General features: G+C 39.9%; 1 protein-coding gene across 3 annotated transcripts in view; it reads left to right on the forward strand.

Moving 5' to 3' along the window:
* LYPD6 (LY6/PLAUR domain containing 6) overlaps nucleotides 1-17444 on the forward strand; it is a 143146-nt gene that overhangs the window by 104979 nt on the left and 20723 nt on the right. For 2 of the 3 annotated variants that reach the window (XM_063790504.1, XM_016949808.4), the window contains exons 2-3: nucleotides 2169-2357; nucleotides 13565-13663. In XM_063790504.1, coding sequence (XP_063646574.1) covers nucleotides 2240-2357; nucleotides 13565-13663 — 217 coding nt within the window. In that variant the 5' untranslated portion in view covers nucleotides 2169-2239. The remainder of the gene's footprint in view (nucleotides 1-2168; nucleotides 2358-13564; nucleotides 13664-17444) is intronic. The other variant, XM_016949809.4, reaches the window with a different exon arrangement.

The following is a 17444-nucleotide window of genomic DNA, read 5'->3' on the forward strand; positions in this document are numbered from 1 at the left end:
CTGCCAGGTGTCCATGGGATGCTGTGCAGACCTGTCCCAGAGGTGCAGCCTCACCTTACCAACCTCACCATGCTGGCAGAGAAAAGCCAGATGGATGTGGAAAGAAGCACTGTTGCATTCATTCAAGATGAAGTGATGTTTGTCTCTGTCACTTGGCTGCTGACTTGCAAGGGAAAGATACTGGTGGATACTTGTTTTTTCTTCATATTGTTCAACGAAGTGCCCAGCACAGTGCCTGGCAGTCACATTTATTAAGTGATTGAGTGGCCCATTCTCTTCCTGAATGCCAGGTTTGCTTGGGGAATTAAATTGTAAACAGAAGATGGCGTAGTGAGCATGAAATTAGCAAGGTTGGCATTATCAAGCTATTACAAGTGATAAGAGAGCTCTACTCTGTTGTCTAACAATTTGCCAATTAAAAAAGAATAATCAGCACATCTGGAAGTAATTTGGCATGTTATGCATTTTATGGTTTCAGCTATTTAAAAAAATATTTTAAAAAGTTATAATACTATTCACTTAATGTGGTCCCATTCTGTAATTTTGAACAATTGCTTGCACCCTATAAACAATTGGGTCTGTTGGGCTCCTTAGAGTGTTCTACTTTGTAAGTTCATTTTTATACCTTCTATCATTGTGTTTTGATTACTTTTGCTTTGTAGTATATTCTAGATCTGATTGGGTCGTATTGATTTTCTGTACTGAGTTTCTGTTTCATAATATATTTCCTTGCCTATGTATTTTTACAAAGTAATTATGCTATTTAAAAAATCTTGTTGAACATTTATATTAAACAAAATATCAAAACTGTTGGTTTTCAGCTAGGTTAAAATAAAATGAGTAACCTTGACTCCTTGCAGAGCAATAGAGATAATGGTACTTGGAAAAGTAGTAGAACATGAGGAATAAGCTTTATAGGAAACCAAGAAGATAGCAAGAGAATAGCACCTATATAAAAATTAAGACAGATCTCTGCATTCCCAGTAAGCAGAGCAATTCAGGCTTATTACAGATTTGTCTTTTCCTTAATTTTGAGTGAAAAGGACAATCAGAATAAAGGACACAGTAGATAGTAATCACTTAGTGCTATAGCGACAACACGATCTTATCAGTTTGGTTTTTTTTTCTGAGATGGAGTTTCACTCTTGTTGCCCAGGCTGGAGTGCAACGGCACAAAGTCAGCTCACTGCAACCTCTGCCTCCCAGGTTTAAGCGATTCTCCTGCCTCACCCTCCCGAGAGTAGCTGAGATTACAGGTGCCTGCCACCACACCCAACTAATTTTTTGTGTTTTTAGTAGAGACAGGGTTTCACTGTATTGGCCAGGCTGGTCTCGAACTCCCAACCTCAGGCGATCCAGGCCTTGGCCTCCCAAAGTGCTGGGATTACAGGCATGAGCCACCGCGCCCATCCAATCCGTTTTTTAAATACACCTTAAGTCAGTCTTAAGAACAAATAATTGCCTAGTGTTTAAATGTGCAGACTCCAAAGCCACATTGCCTGGGTTAGAGTCAGATCTGCTACTTATTTGCTGAACCCCAGTTTACCCAAAATGGGTTAATAATTATGCCTACCTCATACGGTTGCTGGGAGAATAAATGGATATACATAAAGGACTTCAGTAGTACCTGGCCAACAAATATTAGTTACATTAAGGAGATTTTGTGTTACGGAGGCACTTTTTAATTTTGGAGAGGTCAGCTTTCCTGTATTTGTTTGTTTTCCTAAATCTGAAAGTCTGCCCTGTACAGGTTTGCATGGACACCATGGCCCAGTATGGCTGAACTCCCTATCTGACCTGCACCATTCTCAGGGAAGTGCTTCTGAGCTTTTGCTCCTGACTTCTTTATCGTACTCTGGCAGCCATCCCCTGGCCTCCTGGCAAAAAATAGCTGGATTTTGTTAAAATTCAGTCTCTCTTGATACCATCTCTGCTGGATATGAGAGGGGATGGCTACCAGTGGAGCCTTAGCAACCTGATTAAGACTAGATCTGGGCTGGAATGTTCTCAGTGCTCTAAAATTACTGTTGATAAAGTTTCTCTCCATGTCTACCCGCTTCCTTGTGCCCTGTTGCTCTCCATCCCATCTTACCAGCATGGGAGCTCAGCCAAGCCTCCTGTGGCTTTCTCCAGTCGATCACTGAGATGATTCTTTCTTCATTTTTCAGGTGCAAGTTCTCTCCTGTTGCCCTGAGTGCCCACTGCCAGGCCCTCTGTATGAGTGACACTTCGGTCTGCCATGGAACCTGGCCCTGCTCTGGCCTGGCTCCTGCTCCTGAGCCTGCTGGCGGATTGCCTGAAAGCTGCTCAGTCCCGAGACTTCACGGTGAAAGACATTATCTACCTCCACCCTTCAAGTAAGACTGTTCTCTTTGCTGCAGAAATATCACTTTATTTCAAATAAGAGGTGGTTCAAAAACTGGCCAGGAAAAGGCATCCTTCAGTATAGTGAAAACCTCCCGTGATTTAACTGGGGTGGTGCGGTAATTTACAAAAGATGTTTTATGCTTTACCCTCACCTTTTCACAAGAAGATTTTTGGTGGTGTTAAGGCAAATTATTGGGCTTTTCTCTGTTCCCTACACAATCACTCTGATTCTGAACACTCTTCCCCTTGTACTCATGCCAGTCCTAAGTCAGCTATTAAAGTGAACCACCATATCCCAGAAGGAGGATTGTTTGTAAAAGATCAATCCTTTATACGTAAGATAATAGCTGGTCTTCCTCTCTGTGCATCTAATTCTCAATTTCAGCGTAATTTCCTCCCACAACTTCCAATGTCCTGTGCCTCCTTTTGGTTTCCTATATTTAAGAATTATCTAGGGAATGCTTAATAACATAGATGCCCAGATCCCTGCCCTAGAGTTTCTGATTTGCATGTATCTCAGGCTGTACCTGTGGATTTTTGCATTCAGCAAGAACTTCAAGTACTTCTGCTGCAGATATTCTAAGGATCACGCTTTAGGAAACACAGCAGTTTGACTTCCTCTTTTGGTCTCTATCTTTGTATTTATTGTCTCTTTGTATGAATCCTCTTCTGTATTGCCCCTGTTGAGGTGAGAGCTGGTTGTATGGTGTATATTCTGACCTTCGGCTTTTGCCCCAAGGTGCATTACTCTTTTGAAATGCTCTGCTTAACAAATATAGTTTGAGTGTCCACTGTGTGTCAAGGATTGTGATAGGCTTGAAAGCATAAAGGCAAATCAAACACAGTCCTTGCTTTTGAGGATCACATAGTCTACAAAGTGAAGGCAGCCATGTGGACTCCTTCAATCCACGTGGTTGGAATATTTAATGTCTGCTTGTTCTGGGTTAGCTGAGAGGTGGTATGCAGAATGCCCTGGGGCTTGGAGTCCACCTGACCTAGGGTCAGCAACTAGCTCAGCTGCTTTGTGGCCTTTTGACTTAAAATAAATTCCCTATCATTGTGAAGATTAAATTAAAAATGTGTATGAAGCACTTAGCACTGAGTGTGAGACATAGGAAATGCTCAATCAATGTTAGGAGAGTTCTTTGTGTTAATTTTGTCTTTTCTAAAGTGGTAAAGTAATATAATACATACTCGATAGCATTATTTTATGGAGCAGAAATAATATCTGTAAAACACTAGGCCTATACCACACCAGGTTGTTTACATTATTGTTTTTATTATCGTTGGCTTAGTAAACTGGGGGTGCTGAGAATACACTGCTCCAGTGTTGTATAACTCCAATATACTTTTAATAGACAGCAAATAATTTCTTTAGATTTCTATTGTCTCTGTACCCTCTTATCAGTATAGTCTGGTGCCCACTGGTTAATTGTATGGAAGACTTATCTGGCTGCTTGTTTTGTGGGGCTTTTTATTTTAATAATATGCATGAAGAGAAGGTGCTTTAATATTTGTTCTGTTTTCTAGATTGCATTTTGCTGTTTTCTCCAAGCAGGCATGCTACTTTATTAGACTTGGTGAATCAAAAACCTAGGTTTCTGTCTCTTAGGGTTGATTGCCAGAGTTTTCAGCTTCTGTATGATTCCTTCTCAACTTCAGTGACAGACTCAGTAGTAACTGGGCTGCAGAAAAGGTCCACACTGGACCTACATGGAGGCTGTGATTGTACACACAGAGTGGGAAGGAGAATTAAGGTGACTGGATTTAACAACATACACACCACTTCTGCCTCAGTAGTGTGGTGGGTCAGTGCCCTGTGTGTTGGGTCTCTATTGGGAAATTCAATTTCAGAAGGAGGTCTTGAAGGCTGAGCCTTGCAAACAGAGGGAAATCACTTCTGCTCTTGAAAAGTTGATGAAAAAGTTCTGCTCATATGACCAATGTTAATTAAGTAAAGCCATGGCCTGATTAGAAGAAACTCGCCATATGTAAAGAATTAGTAGGGCTTCCTCTTCCCCTCACTGGCCTGAGGTGATCTGTAAAAATGGTTCACTATTCATTTGACCTGGAAAACCAAATGATGCAAATCAGGGTTCAAATCTTCATGTTCTCTTTAAGAACACCTGTGAAACTGCCCAGACCGTCAAGCGTATGCATGTACAAAAAGCCACTGAGTTGTCTGAAAGATGTCACTTTACAAAAATAATGTCTACCATTCTAACATTACAGTGGTGGAGTTGGTAGGTGTGCCCAGGCCAAACAGTGAGGCTGAACACAGGATCAGTGGCCTGAAAAGAGTGCTGATTTTTTGCTGCACATGCTTTAAAATGCAGAGTCATGCTGTACTTAAGGGTTTAGATGTAGATTCCCTGGTCATTGAGCCTCTATCCAGGTGAACAAGTAATCCAAGATGCACGGCTGAACTTACTTAAAGAGCCATACATGAGCTCCCCCTGTTACATTGAGGTGACCCTTACTGAAAAGAATCAAATTGTTCCTAAACCAGAAGAGGGGGTTGCAGAGAAGAAAAAGATATCCCGGAAGAAGCTGAAGAAACAAAAACGTATGACATGGAAATAAATGCAGCATAAAACAAATGCAAATAAAAGTAAAAGAAAAAAGAATTGGTGAGGTTTTCTGATATGATTTTGAGATATGGAGAAGGATGGAAGTTGTTCCTAAGTGAGATTATAAGTAGATGATTCACCAGCAGATCAGGGTCCAAGTTCTCTTTCGAGTCTCCCTCCGTAACTTATGATGGGAATACTGTGTAAATTCTTGTTAGAGTGAAGTTACTATGAATGGCTCCTGCTTGGCCAGAACTTCGTTTATTCTGTCCACTTTTTTTTTTTTTTTTTTTTTTGAGACAGAGTCTCACTCTGTCGCCCAGGCTGGAGTGCAGTGGTGCGATCTTGGCTCACTGCAAGCTCCGCCTCCTGGGTTCACGCCATTCTCCTGCCTCAGCCTCCCGAGAAGCTGGGACTACAGGTGCCCACCACCAGGCCTAATTTTTTTTTTTTTTTGTATTTTTAGTAGAGACGGGTTTCACCATGTTAGCCAGGATGGTCTCCATCTCCTGACCTCGTGATCTGCCCGCCTCGGCCTCCCAAAGTGTTGGGATTACAGGCGTGAGCCACCACGCCTGGCCTATTCTGTCCACTTTTAAATCAGTATTAACTTCTGATTTCTTTGAACTATTTTAGAAGTTTGTGGTGTGTGTTTTCACACTTTGATTTTTTAAATGGCATGGTTCTATGTCCTTGAGCACTAGACCATATTAAGCTGTAGTCTCTACAAATAAGCAGGTATCTGTTGAACATAGACCGTAAAAAATATATGAGAGAAGTATGGGATTAGTTTGATTTTGAATTATTTATATAGTCACCTCACTTTGTAGATGAAGGCACAAACAGCATTCTTTTGTGAATGAGCCACATTTCATTAATGTTACAATGTGTAACATGAAGCTCGGAACCTGCTGAAGGAGAAATATGGTGATGCTGGAGATGTGAGAAGACACACACATTTTCTGTACCAGACAAACAGAAGCTATTTTCTCTTCATTCCGGTGCCCAGAACAGCCATCACTGATAATAACTGGGGAGAGATTGGAACCCAGGCTGGGAAAATTCAGGCTCCCATGACTCATCTTTTTTGCTCCCTGGTTTCCTAATCTTTGAAGTTTCTGAACATTTAAAAGAAAGAAACTTCATGGCTTTCAAATCTGAAGCACTGTCGTCAATAACGTTCTTTTCTATAATCCTTGTGTCATTTGTTGTTCAGTTTTTCTTTGCTTTTTTTAATGTGAAAAATGAATTTCTTCCCAGCCTATGATTCAAGTACCAAATCAAATAAAAACTTTCAAAACAAGAGTTACTATTAAGAGAAATAGAGCTGCTTATTTGGTAGTCAGACATAGTAAGAGATAGCAGAGTTTAATATACTAAGTGGCTGCGACCTATTCTTAGCCTCCATTTCTTTCCTTAGAATAGAAAGAAACTTTTCCTAAGAATATCCAATTTCCCTCTGGTTGCATGTTTTGAATCTTTCCTTAATCATGTGCACCAAAGAGCTGTATTCCTGTGGGGGCTTGTTTGTGCCCACGTAGAGAGCCAAATAAGTTTGTTCAGACTATACTACGTAAGCCTTAGAGAGTAAGGGGACTTTCTAGGAAGGTACCAGATGATGTATTTATTTCTGTCAGAAATATGTTCATATTAAAATTGTACTTACAATATTTTGTTGCCAAGTGGACTGAGAAAAAAGATACATTTATTAGATTTCTAGAATTTTTATATTTGCATCCAGTTTTCAGAAACAATGGAAGTTAATTTGGTAAGGATAGAAAAATGTTTGGATGCATTACACATCAGCGTACCTTTCATGAAAACAAAAGTCTGTTCTCACCACGGTTCTGGTAACTGAAGGCCTTTGTCTAGGCAAAAGTTCCAAGAGATGGAAACAAAGACTAAATCTTTTCTGATACCGTACAAATAAATTATGGTCGGTTGAACTATGGCTGACCATGAGAGTTAATGGACAGATTATTTTACAGGAAGTAACTGGGCACTTTGGCGTTTCTTTTTTTCTTTACAATCACCTTCTCTTAAGGGACCAAGGACTTATGCCCTGAAATACAGAGTACTGAGCTTATTAACTCTGTGATCAAGAGCCAAATTAGATTCATTCACAGCTGGGGCCACAACAATTTGAAACTCCGCTTGCTCTACAATGCTTTGAAGTAACAAAGAAGCAAATACCACATCTCTTAGGAACCTCTTTCCGTCCTTTAAAAAAAAAAAAAAACCTCTTTATCAGATGCAGTATCAATTAGCAAGTTACTGGAGATAGTTGTTCATCTGTAGACCTCATTTCTGGCAAAATATCTCAAGAGGGAAGAATTTAACCATTTACTTGGTATTATACCTTAATTATCCACTGAAAGCAGTATGTTTGCAGAGATTTGTCATTAATCAGGGTGTGATTATTCACTAATCGGTATTACCTGCCAAGATGTCAGTAAAAGTTCCTACAAGCAAATATTAAACTCTAGCCATTGAGAATGTGCACAGATATGGAGCTGTAGATTCTAAAAGAAAACTCACCAAAAATGAGATAATTTGGTTGTCAACGATACGTGCTGATAAACTCAGAGATAAAAGAATTTAAGCAAAGCTTCATTTTGCTGCCATAGTATTTTAGTTCCCACTCCTGTTTAAATTTCAATATACTTTGGGTTCATTTTCAGAATCCAGGCCTCTTATGTAAGAAATAAGTGTTTATAGTATGTCACTTGTCTCACAAAAGATCATTTTGAAAAGTCTATTAAGTAATTCAAGTTTGTGAACACTACAACTTACTAGTGTTAGGGTCTCAATAAGTTTGTTCTTGGAGTAGCTGGATCGTCAATCTTCATTCAGAATTCTTAATTTATCTCTTTGATGGGAAAGTTTCCAGGAATAACTAATTCAGTATTCCATCCAAAAATTTTACTGGCTGCAGTGACAGACAGATAAAATTGGATGCCCCAGTGAATTAATCATGCAAACTGAAGTGGTACGAGTAGCTTGCAGCCATAAACCTTGGTGAATATGATGATCATTTTTTTGAGAAATGCAGTTCTCTGACAAATGCTTTATATCTTTTTTTTTCCAAAATGTCTACTTTGATCATTCCACTTCAAATTTTACAAGCTATTTTAAAGTCCAATCTTTGAAAGTTGTTTATATATTAAGTATTTTAAACTTGATAGGGAAACTATTTTTTAATGTATCCAATCAGGACAATTTCCTAAAATATTTTATATGATTAATTAAAATATCTGCAAGAGTATTGCATGGCTTTGGCGTTTGAGAACCTGTTTTGTTTTTGTTTTTTTAATTCTTCAGCCATGTACAGGAATACCTTAGAGATTATTGCAGGATCAGTTCCAGACCACCACAACAAAGCAATTATCACAATAAAGCAAGCTATGCAAATTTTTTGGTCTCCTTGTGCATATAAAAGTTATGTTTGTATTATACGATAGTCTATTAAGTGTGGAATAGCATTATGTCTAAAAAACAATGTGCATATCTTTTTTTTTTTTTTTTTTTTTTGAGGCAGGGCTTGGCTCTGTGGCCCAGGCTGGAGTGCAGTGGTGCAATCTCAGTTTACTGCAGCCACCGCCACCTGGGCTCAAGCAATCCTCCCACCTCAGCCTCCTGAGTAGCTGGGACCACAGGTGTGTGCCACCACGCCTGGCTAATTTTTGTATTTTTAGTAGAGACAGGATTTCTTCATGTTGCTAAGGCTGGTCTCGAACTTGTGAGCTCTAGCTATCCACCTGACTCGGCCTCCCAAAGTGCTGAGATTACATCGCTGGCCACCATGTTCCACCAACAATGTACGTATCTTAATTTAAAAAGACTTCATTGCTAAAAATGCTAAGATCATCTGAGCTTTTAGTGAGTTATAATCTTTTTGCTGGTGGAGGGTCTTGCCTTGATATTGATGGCTGTTGAATGATCAGGGTGATGGTTGCTGAAGGCTGGGGTAGCTGTGGCAATTTTTAAAAATAAGACAACAATGAAGTTTACCATATGAGCTGATTCTGCCCTTCACAAAAGATTTCTCAGTAGCATGTGATGCTGTTTGACAGCATTCTACTCACAGCAGAACTTCTTTCAAAATTGGAATTAATCTTCTCAAAACCCTGCCACTGCTTTATCAACAGTTCTATGATGTTCTAAATCCTTTTTTGTCATTTCAACAATGTTCACAGCATCTTCACCAGGAGTAGATTCCATCTTAAGAAATGGCTTTTTTTTTTTTGCTCGTTCATAAGAAGCCAACTCCTCATTCATTTAACTTCTATTATGAGATTACAGCAGTTCAGTCACCTTTTCAGGCTCCGCTTCTAATTCTAGTTCTCTTGCTCTGTCCACCACATCTGCAGTTACTTTCTCTACTGAAATCAAAGTCATCTGTGATGGTTGGAATCGCGTATTTCCAAACTGCTGTTAATGTTGACATTTTGACCACCTGTGAATCACAAATGTTCTTAATGGCACCTAGATGATTAATCCTTTCTAGAAGAGTTTTTAATTTACTTTGCTCATATTCATCAGCGGAATCATGATCTATGGCAGCTATAGGCTTGCAAATATATTTCTTAAATAATAAAACTTGAAACTCAAAATGACTTCTTGATCCCTCAACTACAGGAGGGATGTTGGGTTCACAGGCATGAAAACGACATTAATTTCCTTGTAGATCTCCATCAGAGCTCTTGAGTGACCAGCTGTATTGCCAATGAGCCATAGTATTTTGAAAGAGATATTTTTTTTCTGAGCAGTAGATCCCAACAGGGGCTTACAATATTCAGTAGACAATTCTGTAAATAAATATGCTGTCATCCAGGCTTTGTTGTTCCCTTTATAGAGCACAGAGTAGATTTAACATAATTTTTAAAGTCTCAAGGATTTTAAGAATGATAAATTAGCATTGGCTTCAATTTAAAAGTCACCAGCTGTATTAGCACCTAACAAAAGAATCAGCCTGTCCTTTGAAGCCAGGCATTGACTTTTCTCTCTAGCTATGAAAGTCCTAGATGTCATCTTCTTCCAATATAAGGCTGTTTTGTCTACACTGAAAATCTGTTTAGTGTCATCATCTTCAGTGATCTTAACTAGATTTTCTGGATAACTTGCTGCAACTTCTTCATTAGCACTTTCCATTTTACCTTATGATTTTATGTTATGGAAATGGATTTTTTCCTTAAACCTTGTGAACCATTCTCTGCTAGCTGCAGACTTTTCTTCTGCAGCTTCATGTCTCTCAGCCTTTATAGAACTAATAAGAGTTAGGACCTTGACTTGGATTAGGCTTTGGTTTAAGGGAATGCTGTGGCTGGTTTGATCTTCTATCCAGACCACTCAAACTTTCTCTGTATCAGCAAAAAGGCTGTTCTACATTCTTAACATTCGTGTATTCATTAAAGTAGCACTTTTAACTTCCTTCAAGAACCTTTCCTTTATATTTACAACTTGGCTAACTGGCACAAGAGGCCTAGCTCTCAGCCTATCTCAGCTTTCAACCTGCCTTCCTCACCAGTCTTAATCATTTCTAGGTTTTGATTTAAAGTGAAAATTGTGTTACTCTTCCTTTCACCTGAACACTTAGAGGCATTTGTAGGGATACTAGTTGGCCTAATTTCAGTATTGTTGTATCTCAGGAAATATGGAGGTCTGGGGCAGGGAAAGGGAGAGAGAGAGAGATGGAAGAATAGCAGGTCAATGGAGCAGTCAAAACATACACATTTATTCAGTTCACCATTTTATGTGGGTGCAGTTTGTGGTGCCCCCAAACAATTATAATAGTATTTCAGAGATTACTGACCACAAGTCACCATACAGATACAAAAGTAGTGGAAAAGTTTGACATACTGCAAGCATTCCCAAAATGTGACACAGACATGAAGTGAGCACGTGCAACTGGAAAATGACACCGATAGACTTGCTCAATGCAGGGTTGCCACGAAACTTCAATTTGTAAAAATACAGTATCTGCAAAGTGTGCTAAAATGAATTGTGATACAACAAGGTATACCTGCCCTTACCTAAATAGAACCTTTCAATTCAAATGTAACCCATTTTTCTATAGGTGGGTAATGTGAAGGTATAAAAAGTATTTGTTTATAGTTTACAAAATACTTCTCTTTGTCACAATTATATGACATTTTCCCCCTATTAAAATTTCCTCATGAAAATGGAGTGGTTGGATGGCTGTGTCTAAGCTGCTTTCCATCATTTTGTAAAATGATCTATGCACTTTTTCTATCATTCTGTTTATGAATTTGAGTTACTATGTGAGAGACTTAGAGCACGCAAATGGGCCCATAAAAAGTTCCGATTACTTGTCTTTTTTAGACTGTTTATGACTTTTGATCATGATACATTATTTGATATTGTCATAGTCAGGTCTGTGAAGTAATGCAAGCATGTACATGGATGGGCAGCTATTCTCGGCAAGGTGAAAATCAAAGTGATATCTGGTCCATCATTCTGGCCTTAAGCTACTGCCTTCTCCTTCATTTATTTTTGATAACATATCTAATTGGTTCCATGTGGGCAGAGCAATTTACCCTGAGATGATTATTTCCGCCAGTGGGATATGCAGGCTCAGCCATCTGCGAGAGAGAACAGTTGGCTCCTGCAGATGAAGTGTTTGAGTGTTTGCAGCTTTCAAATAGGCCAGGTAATTTTACAAATTAAACAACACAAGTTTTGTTTATGAAAGGCAAACTCTAAGTAGTGAAGCAAGCAAATGATTAGAGCTAAGAAGCAATTAAATGCACATCAGTGGTAAGGACAAAGAACAGCTGGGCCTGACATTCCTCGGTGATCCTCATCTTTTTGTGGAGAGAAGGCCTTGGGTGCCCGCGACAGTCTCCAGAGCTCAAATCTCATGTGACCCCTCCTCACCTGAGCGTATAGGTGAAGAATCGAAGCACTTGGAGGATAGTTCCTTCTGAAGGCAGGAAGAGGCAACTCACCAGTGGGAGCAGTAGGAAGAGATAAGTGGGGCTTCCTGGAATGGCCTAGTCCTCAGGCTAGAACTGGTAGCCTCTGGTGCCTCATCCCCACGTCCCCTCAGCATCTAGCTTCTATGGACATGGGTCCGAAAGGCACCTGAAGAGGGTCACCTCTGCATGGGCAGCATATATTTTAGCAATGAAGACTCTTCTCTTAGCTAAGGCTTACCATCTCCAGGGATTCATAATGACATCAGGTCTGAACAGATAAAAATTTTACAGTGTACCAGAGAAATTGCCACTTTTGTAGATTGAAATGGTCAAACATCAGGAAATTTTATGATTCAACCCAATATTTTTATTTGCATGTTGACATCTGTGTATAAGTTGACATGAGTAAGTTATTAGAAATCCAGAGAATGCCTTTTTAATTAAAATTTTTATTGAGATAATTTTAAAGTCATATGCAATTTTAGGACATAGTACATGATGCTGAGTGTGGTAGTTCATGCCTATAATCCCAGCAGTTTGGGAGGCGGAGGCTGGAAAATCCCTTGAGGCCAGGAGTTTGAGAAATAATACAGTGAGATCCCATGTACCCATTATCCAGTTTGTCCCAGTGGTGACATTTTGAAAAACTATAGCATAGGCCGGGTATGGTGGCTCATACCTGTAATCCCAGCACTTTGGGAGGCCAAGGTGGGTGATCACCTGAGGTCAGGAGTTCAAGACCAGCCTGGCCAACATGGTAAAACTCCATCTCTACTAAAAATACAAAATTAGCCAGGTATAGTGGCACATGCCTGTAATCCCAGCTACTTGGGAGGCTGAGGCAGGAGAATCGCTTGAACCCAGGAGATAGAGGTTGCCGTGAGCTGAGATTGTGCCACTGCACTCCAGTCTGGGCAACGAGAGTGAAACTCAGAAAAAAAGAAAAGAAAGAAGGAAAAGAAAAACTATAGCATAATACCACAACCAGTATATTAATTCAATACAATCAGTCTACCAATGTCATTCTGATTTCCCTAATTTTACTCTGTGTGTGTACATTTAGTTCTACCTAATTTTATCATGTGTAGGTTTGTATCCTCCACCACAGTTGAGACACTGAAGAATTTCAGTAACACAAGGGTTCCTCCTACTGGCCTCAAACCCACCTCTCTCCCCACCTCTCCACCCCTACCCCCACCTCTGCCATCCCTAACCCCTGACAACCACTAATCATTTCAAAAATGTCATATAAATGGAACCATGCAATATATGACCTTTTGGGATGGACTTTATTCACTCCAAATAATTTCCTGGAAACTCACCCAAGTTGTTGAAAGTAGTAATAGTTCATTCCTTTTTATTGCTGACTAATGTTCCATAGTATGGATATCCAACAGTTTGTTTAACCATTCACCCACTGAAGGACATCGAGGATATTTCCAGTTTTAGGGCTATTACAAATAAAGTTGCTGTTGACATTTGTGTACAGATTTTTGCGTGAATACAAATGTTAATTTCTCATGGACAGATGCCCAAGAGTAAAGTTGCTGGGTCATATGGCAGTTGGAGGTTTAAGAAACTGCTAAGTTGTCTTGAGAATCCTTTCTTTAAAATAATGAAAATGTCTTAACTTCACAGGATTCTGTGCCTTGTCTAAAAATTAATCTTTTCTCTTAATCCTTTTTTTAGCCACACCATATCCTGGTGGATTTAAATGTTTCACCTGTGAAAAGGCAGCAGACAATTATGAGTGCAACCGATGGGCTCCAGACATCTACTGCCCTCGAGGTAAACTCTCAGTAGACTGATTGGGGTCCCCTGGGCTGTCCGTGAGTGAACAGCCCTTTTGACTTTGGTGATGTATAAAGAGAGGCATGCTTGCAATCTCAGCTGCTCCTTTTGTCTAAGGCTATTAGATCTTTGGTACCACACCAGTAACTTATCAGAGATTCTCAGAGACATAAACTGAGCCATAGGATTGTTTCCTTTCTCATGAAGTATTTTTGGCACTCCACAGGAGGTGGTACCTTCGCCTGTACCCCCAGGCCCAGTCAAATGTAGGAAAAAAGAACAGCCAGTCTGTCTGCCACTCTTTGAGGCATTAGTCAGTGCATAGTAACCTCTTTTATGTAATGTATGAATTGATGTTCATATAAAGATTCCATTGATTACATATCTTGCCAGAGACTTTCATGCAGTCTCTAGAATTTAGAATTCTGAATGTCATCATTGCACAAATAAAATCCCTGAGATTTTTAAACTATTAAGTTTTTTTTGAAGGATGAGATGAACACGGAACTGAAGCATGGAATTTTGACCCAAAGGCCCATTTCAAAATAAATACCCATTATATTCATGTCTCTTTTATCCTATCAAAAAAAAATAGATGGTTATATTTGGCTACAGAGTCACTGTTAACTGGCTATTTTACTTTGGAGGAAAGTCTATTTATTTGGTGGGGGTAGAGATAATGAGCACAGGGAATTTTATTGACAAATGTTCAAGTGAATAGTTAGATGGGTTTCACTGCTGATCTAATTCAGTTGTTAAAATGGCTTTGACACAACCACACCAAATCCATTATTTTTCAGTATAACACGAGTATTATATAAGAGTTCTCATACTTAACCCAGTGAATGGTATTCTGCCCTTGTGGAGGATTGGAAATTGGGAGAGCATGGAAACCAAAATTAAAGGAAACATGTCAACTATCCAAGCTAGTACTCTAACCCAGGAGCCTCCACTCCACCTAGTGTGTGCAGTAGAAACACCTGTGGAATTTTTCAAAGAAATCACTGAAAGCCTTGCCCTGCCTAGACCAGTGGTTTTCAAGCTTCAGCAGCAGCATCATTCTCCAGAGGGCTTATTAAAACATAGATTTCTGCTCCCACCCACTTCTTCACCCACATTTCTGATTCAGTGGGTCTGAGATAGGGCCTGAGAATTTGCATTTCTAAAGGGTTGTCAGGTGATGAGTTAAGAATCACAGCTCTACACAAATTGAGCCAGCATTTCTGAGATTAGGGCCCTGCATTGGTACTTTAAATATTGCAGATGATTCTAATGAAAAGTCAGGGGCAAGAACCACAGGGAGCTCCTCTGCATAAGAAACAGAAATGTAGTGTTGTCATTTCTAGGCTCTTCTTGTTGACTTTTAGGTAGAGATGATAATAGGGTCTATAGGGCAGAGAAAAACATGGAAGCACTAAAGATTGGCTTAACTGAAAACTAGATATCCAGCCGTCTGAGTAATCGAAAATAAGTTTTATTGCCGTCTGTAGTCACTGCTCATTTCCAAATGGGCCAGTATTTTCTAACATTACCACTGTGGAATGAACATTGCTAATGGATCTGATTAAACCACTGCTTCTCAGACTTGGCTGTCTATTGAAATTACCTGGTAAACTTTCGAAAACACTAACACCTAGATTTGTTCCCAGCGATTCATATTAAATGGTCCAGCTAGGCATAAGGATTTTTAAAAGCCCTCCAGATGGTTCTAATATGCAACCAAATTTGAGAACCATCATGAACAGTGACTTCAGGCAAAACCAAGATGATTTGCTTTGTATATCTAGTCATCTTTGGGCTAGTTCCTGTGGTGATAAAGCCGGCTGATTTGCTTTTGAAGCTGTTGCCCTGTTGGTCAGAGCTAGTATATAGGAAGCGTGTTTTAGTCCACTTGTGATGCTGTCATAAAATACCTCACACTGGGTAATATATAAACAATAGAAGTTATTTCTCGCAGTTCTTGAGGCTGGGAAGTCCCAGATCAAGATGCCGGCAGGTTCTAGAAGGGCATAGACTCTCTGCTTTCAAGGTGACACCTTGCTGCTGCATCCTCTGGAGGGGAGGAACACTGTGGCCTCACGTGGCAGAAGACAAAAGGGGGGAAGGGAACAGACCCACTCCCTCAAACCCTTTTATAAGGGTCCTAATCCCATTCTTGAGGGCTCCAGACTCATGACTTAATCACCCCTTAAATGCCCCACCTCTTAATATCCTCACATTGGTGATTAAGTTGCATATGAACTTTGGGGGACACATTCAGACCATAGCAAAATGTGACTGCTTCTCCTGGTACTGACTGAGCTTTGAGGTAACCTTAGTGGAGATAATGCAGAGGAAAAAGGAATGTGAACTGGTATTCTGTGTAGGCTCTGGGCCACGTTTGATGGTATACAAGTATATCCCTGTCAAAAAGAAAAAGCAAGGGACCAGAAACACTGCTGGAATGCCTCTCAGAGAAAAGAGGAAGTTCCATCTTGATACTTTCTTTTGAGGTCATAATCTATCATTTCAAAGTCCAGATACCTAAAGGTATTGCAGAGTGGTCTCTACACAATTTATCCTTTTCTCTTTTTTCCCCTCTACTTTTATCTTTCTGTCCTTCAATTTAAAGGGATAAATAGAAAGTCATGCACTGAGGTTCAGAACACAAAACAACCATGCTAGGCCCCTTGGGGAATTACAAAGTGAAAGATAGGAATCTGGTTTCTTCTTTCAGGGAGCAGGCGGTTTAGTTGGGCTGATAGGATCTGAACATATCAGATGTCAAAATTAGCAGGACAAAGGTAAGTGCCAAGCGGAACCTGGCATTAAGCACTGTGGGAGTTTACAGGAAGAAGAGCTACTGGGGACTGAGGTAGCCAGCAAAAGCATCATGTGCTGAGAAGATTGCAGTAGCTCTACAACTTGGAACTGGAGGTCCAGCATTGAAGAGAACATGTCTTCCAGGAACTCACTCAGAGCAAAGGCATAGAGACAAGACTCCCCAGGTGTGCTCAGTGGATGGGGAGAGAGCTGACCTGGGAGTAGCAACTAGTTTGTATGAGAGAATTAGGGACCCAAAATAGTGGAGCCAGGTGATTTTTGTGGGGCCTTGAGCATCAGGTAAGGAGTGGGAACTTAAAGCTGTAACCTGAGAAGGGGTGAGGCCACACTCAGCTTCCTGCTTGGCCAGCCCTATTTCCCATGAGTCTTCTGCTCTTTCCTCCAGGTTTTCTTCAGATTTTTCTAACAATGAAAATAATGCCATTTTATTAATAAATTAAAATAGAAAATGTATTTCACTAGTAGCTAACTCTAGATTTTTCTGTTAGTAGTCTGAAGCAGCTCTAGGACTACCAATGGGCTTAGGAAGGGCAACTGAGACACTGCTATGGAAATTCTAAGACATTCCTGGGTTTTTTTGGTTTGCTTTGTGACACAGTTAACTAGGTTTAAATTATCACCTGATGTGAAAATAATTTGTTGAAAGTGAAAAAAATCACCTCATCTAAGTATTCAATCTTATAAACGCAGAATAAGTGCACACCCCAAATTGCTTAGGGGATTCACGGAATGTCAAGAATTTTCTAAAGCTAACCTCAGTCACATGCATGTGCATAGAGACATAGTGTATCTTAGCGACTGACATTCAGGGATTCAGACTTGTTTTGAGTTATTGTTTGGCCAAGTAAGTGTCAGGAAAGCTTTCTCCTGACTGGAATCACTCTTTTGGCAGTGGCGGCATCAGCTGGACACACCTCTAGCTAACTCAGGTTCCCTGTCTCTCTTCTTTTCAGAA

This window comes from Pan troglodytes, chromosome 13 (assembly GCF_028858775.2).
Source record: "Pan troglodytes isolate AG18354 chromosome 13, NHGRI_mPanTro3-v2.0_pri, whole genome shotgun sequence".
Taxonomy (NCBI): Eukaryota; Metazoa; Chordata; class Mammalia; order Primates; family Hominidae; genus Pan; species Pan troglodytes.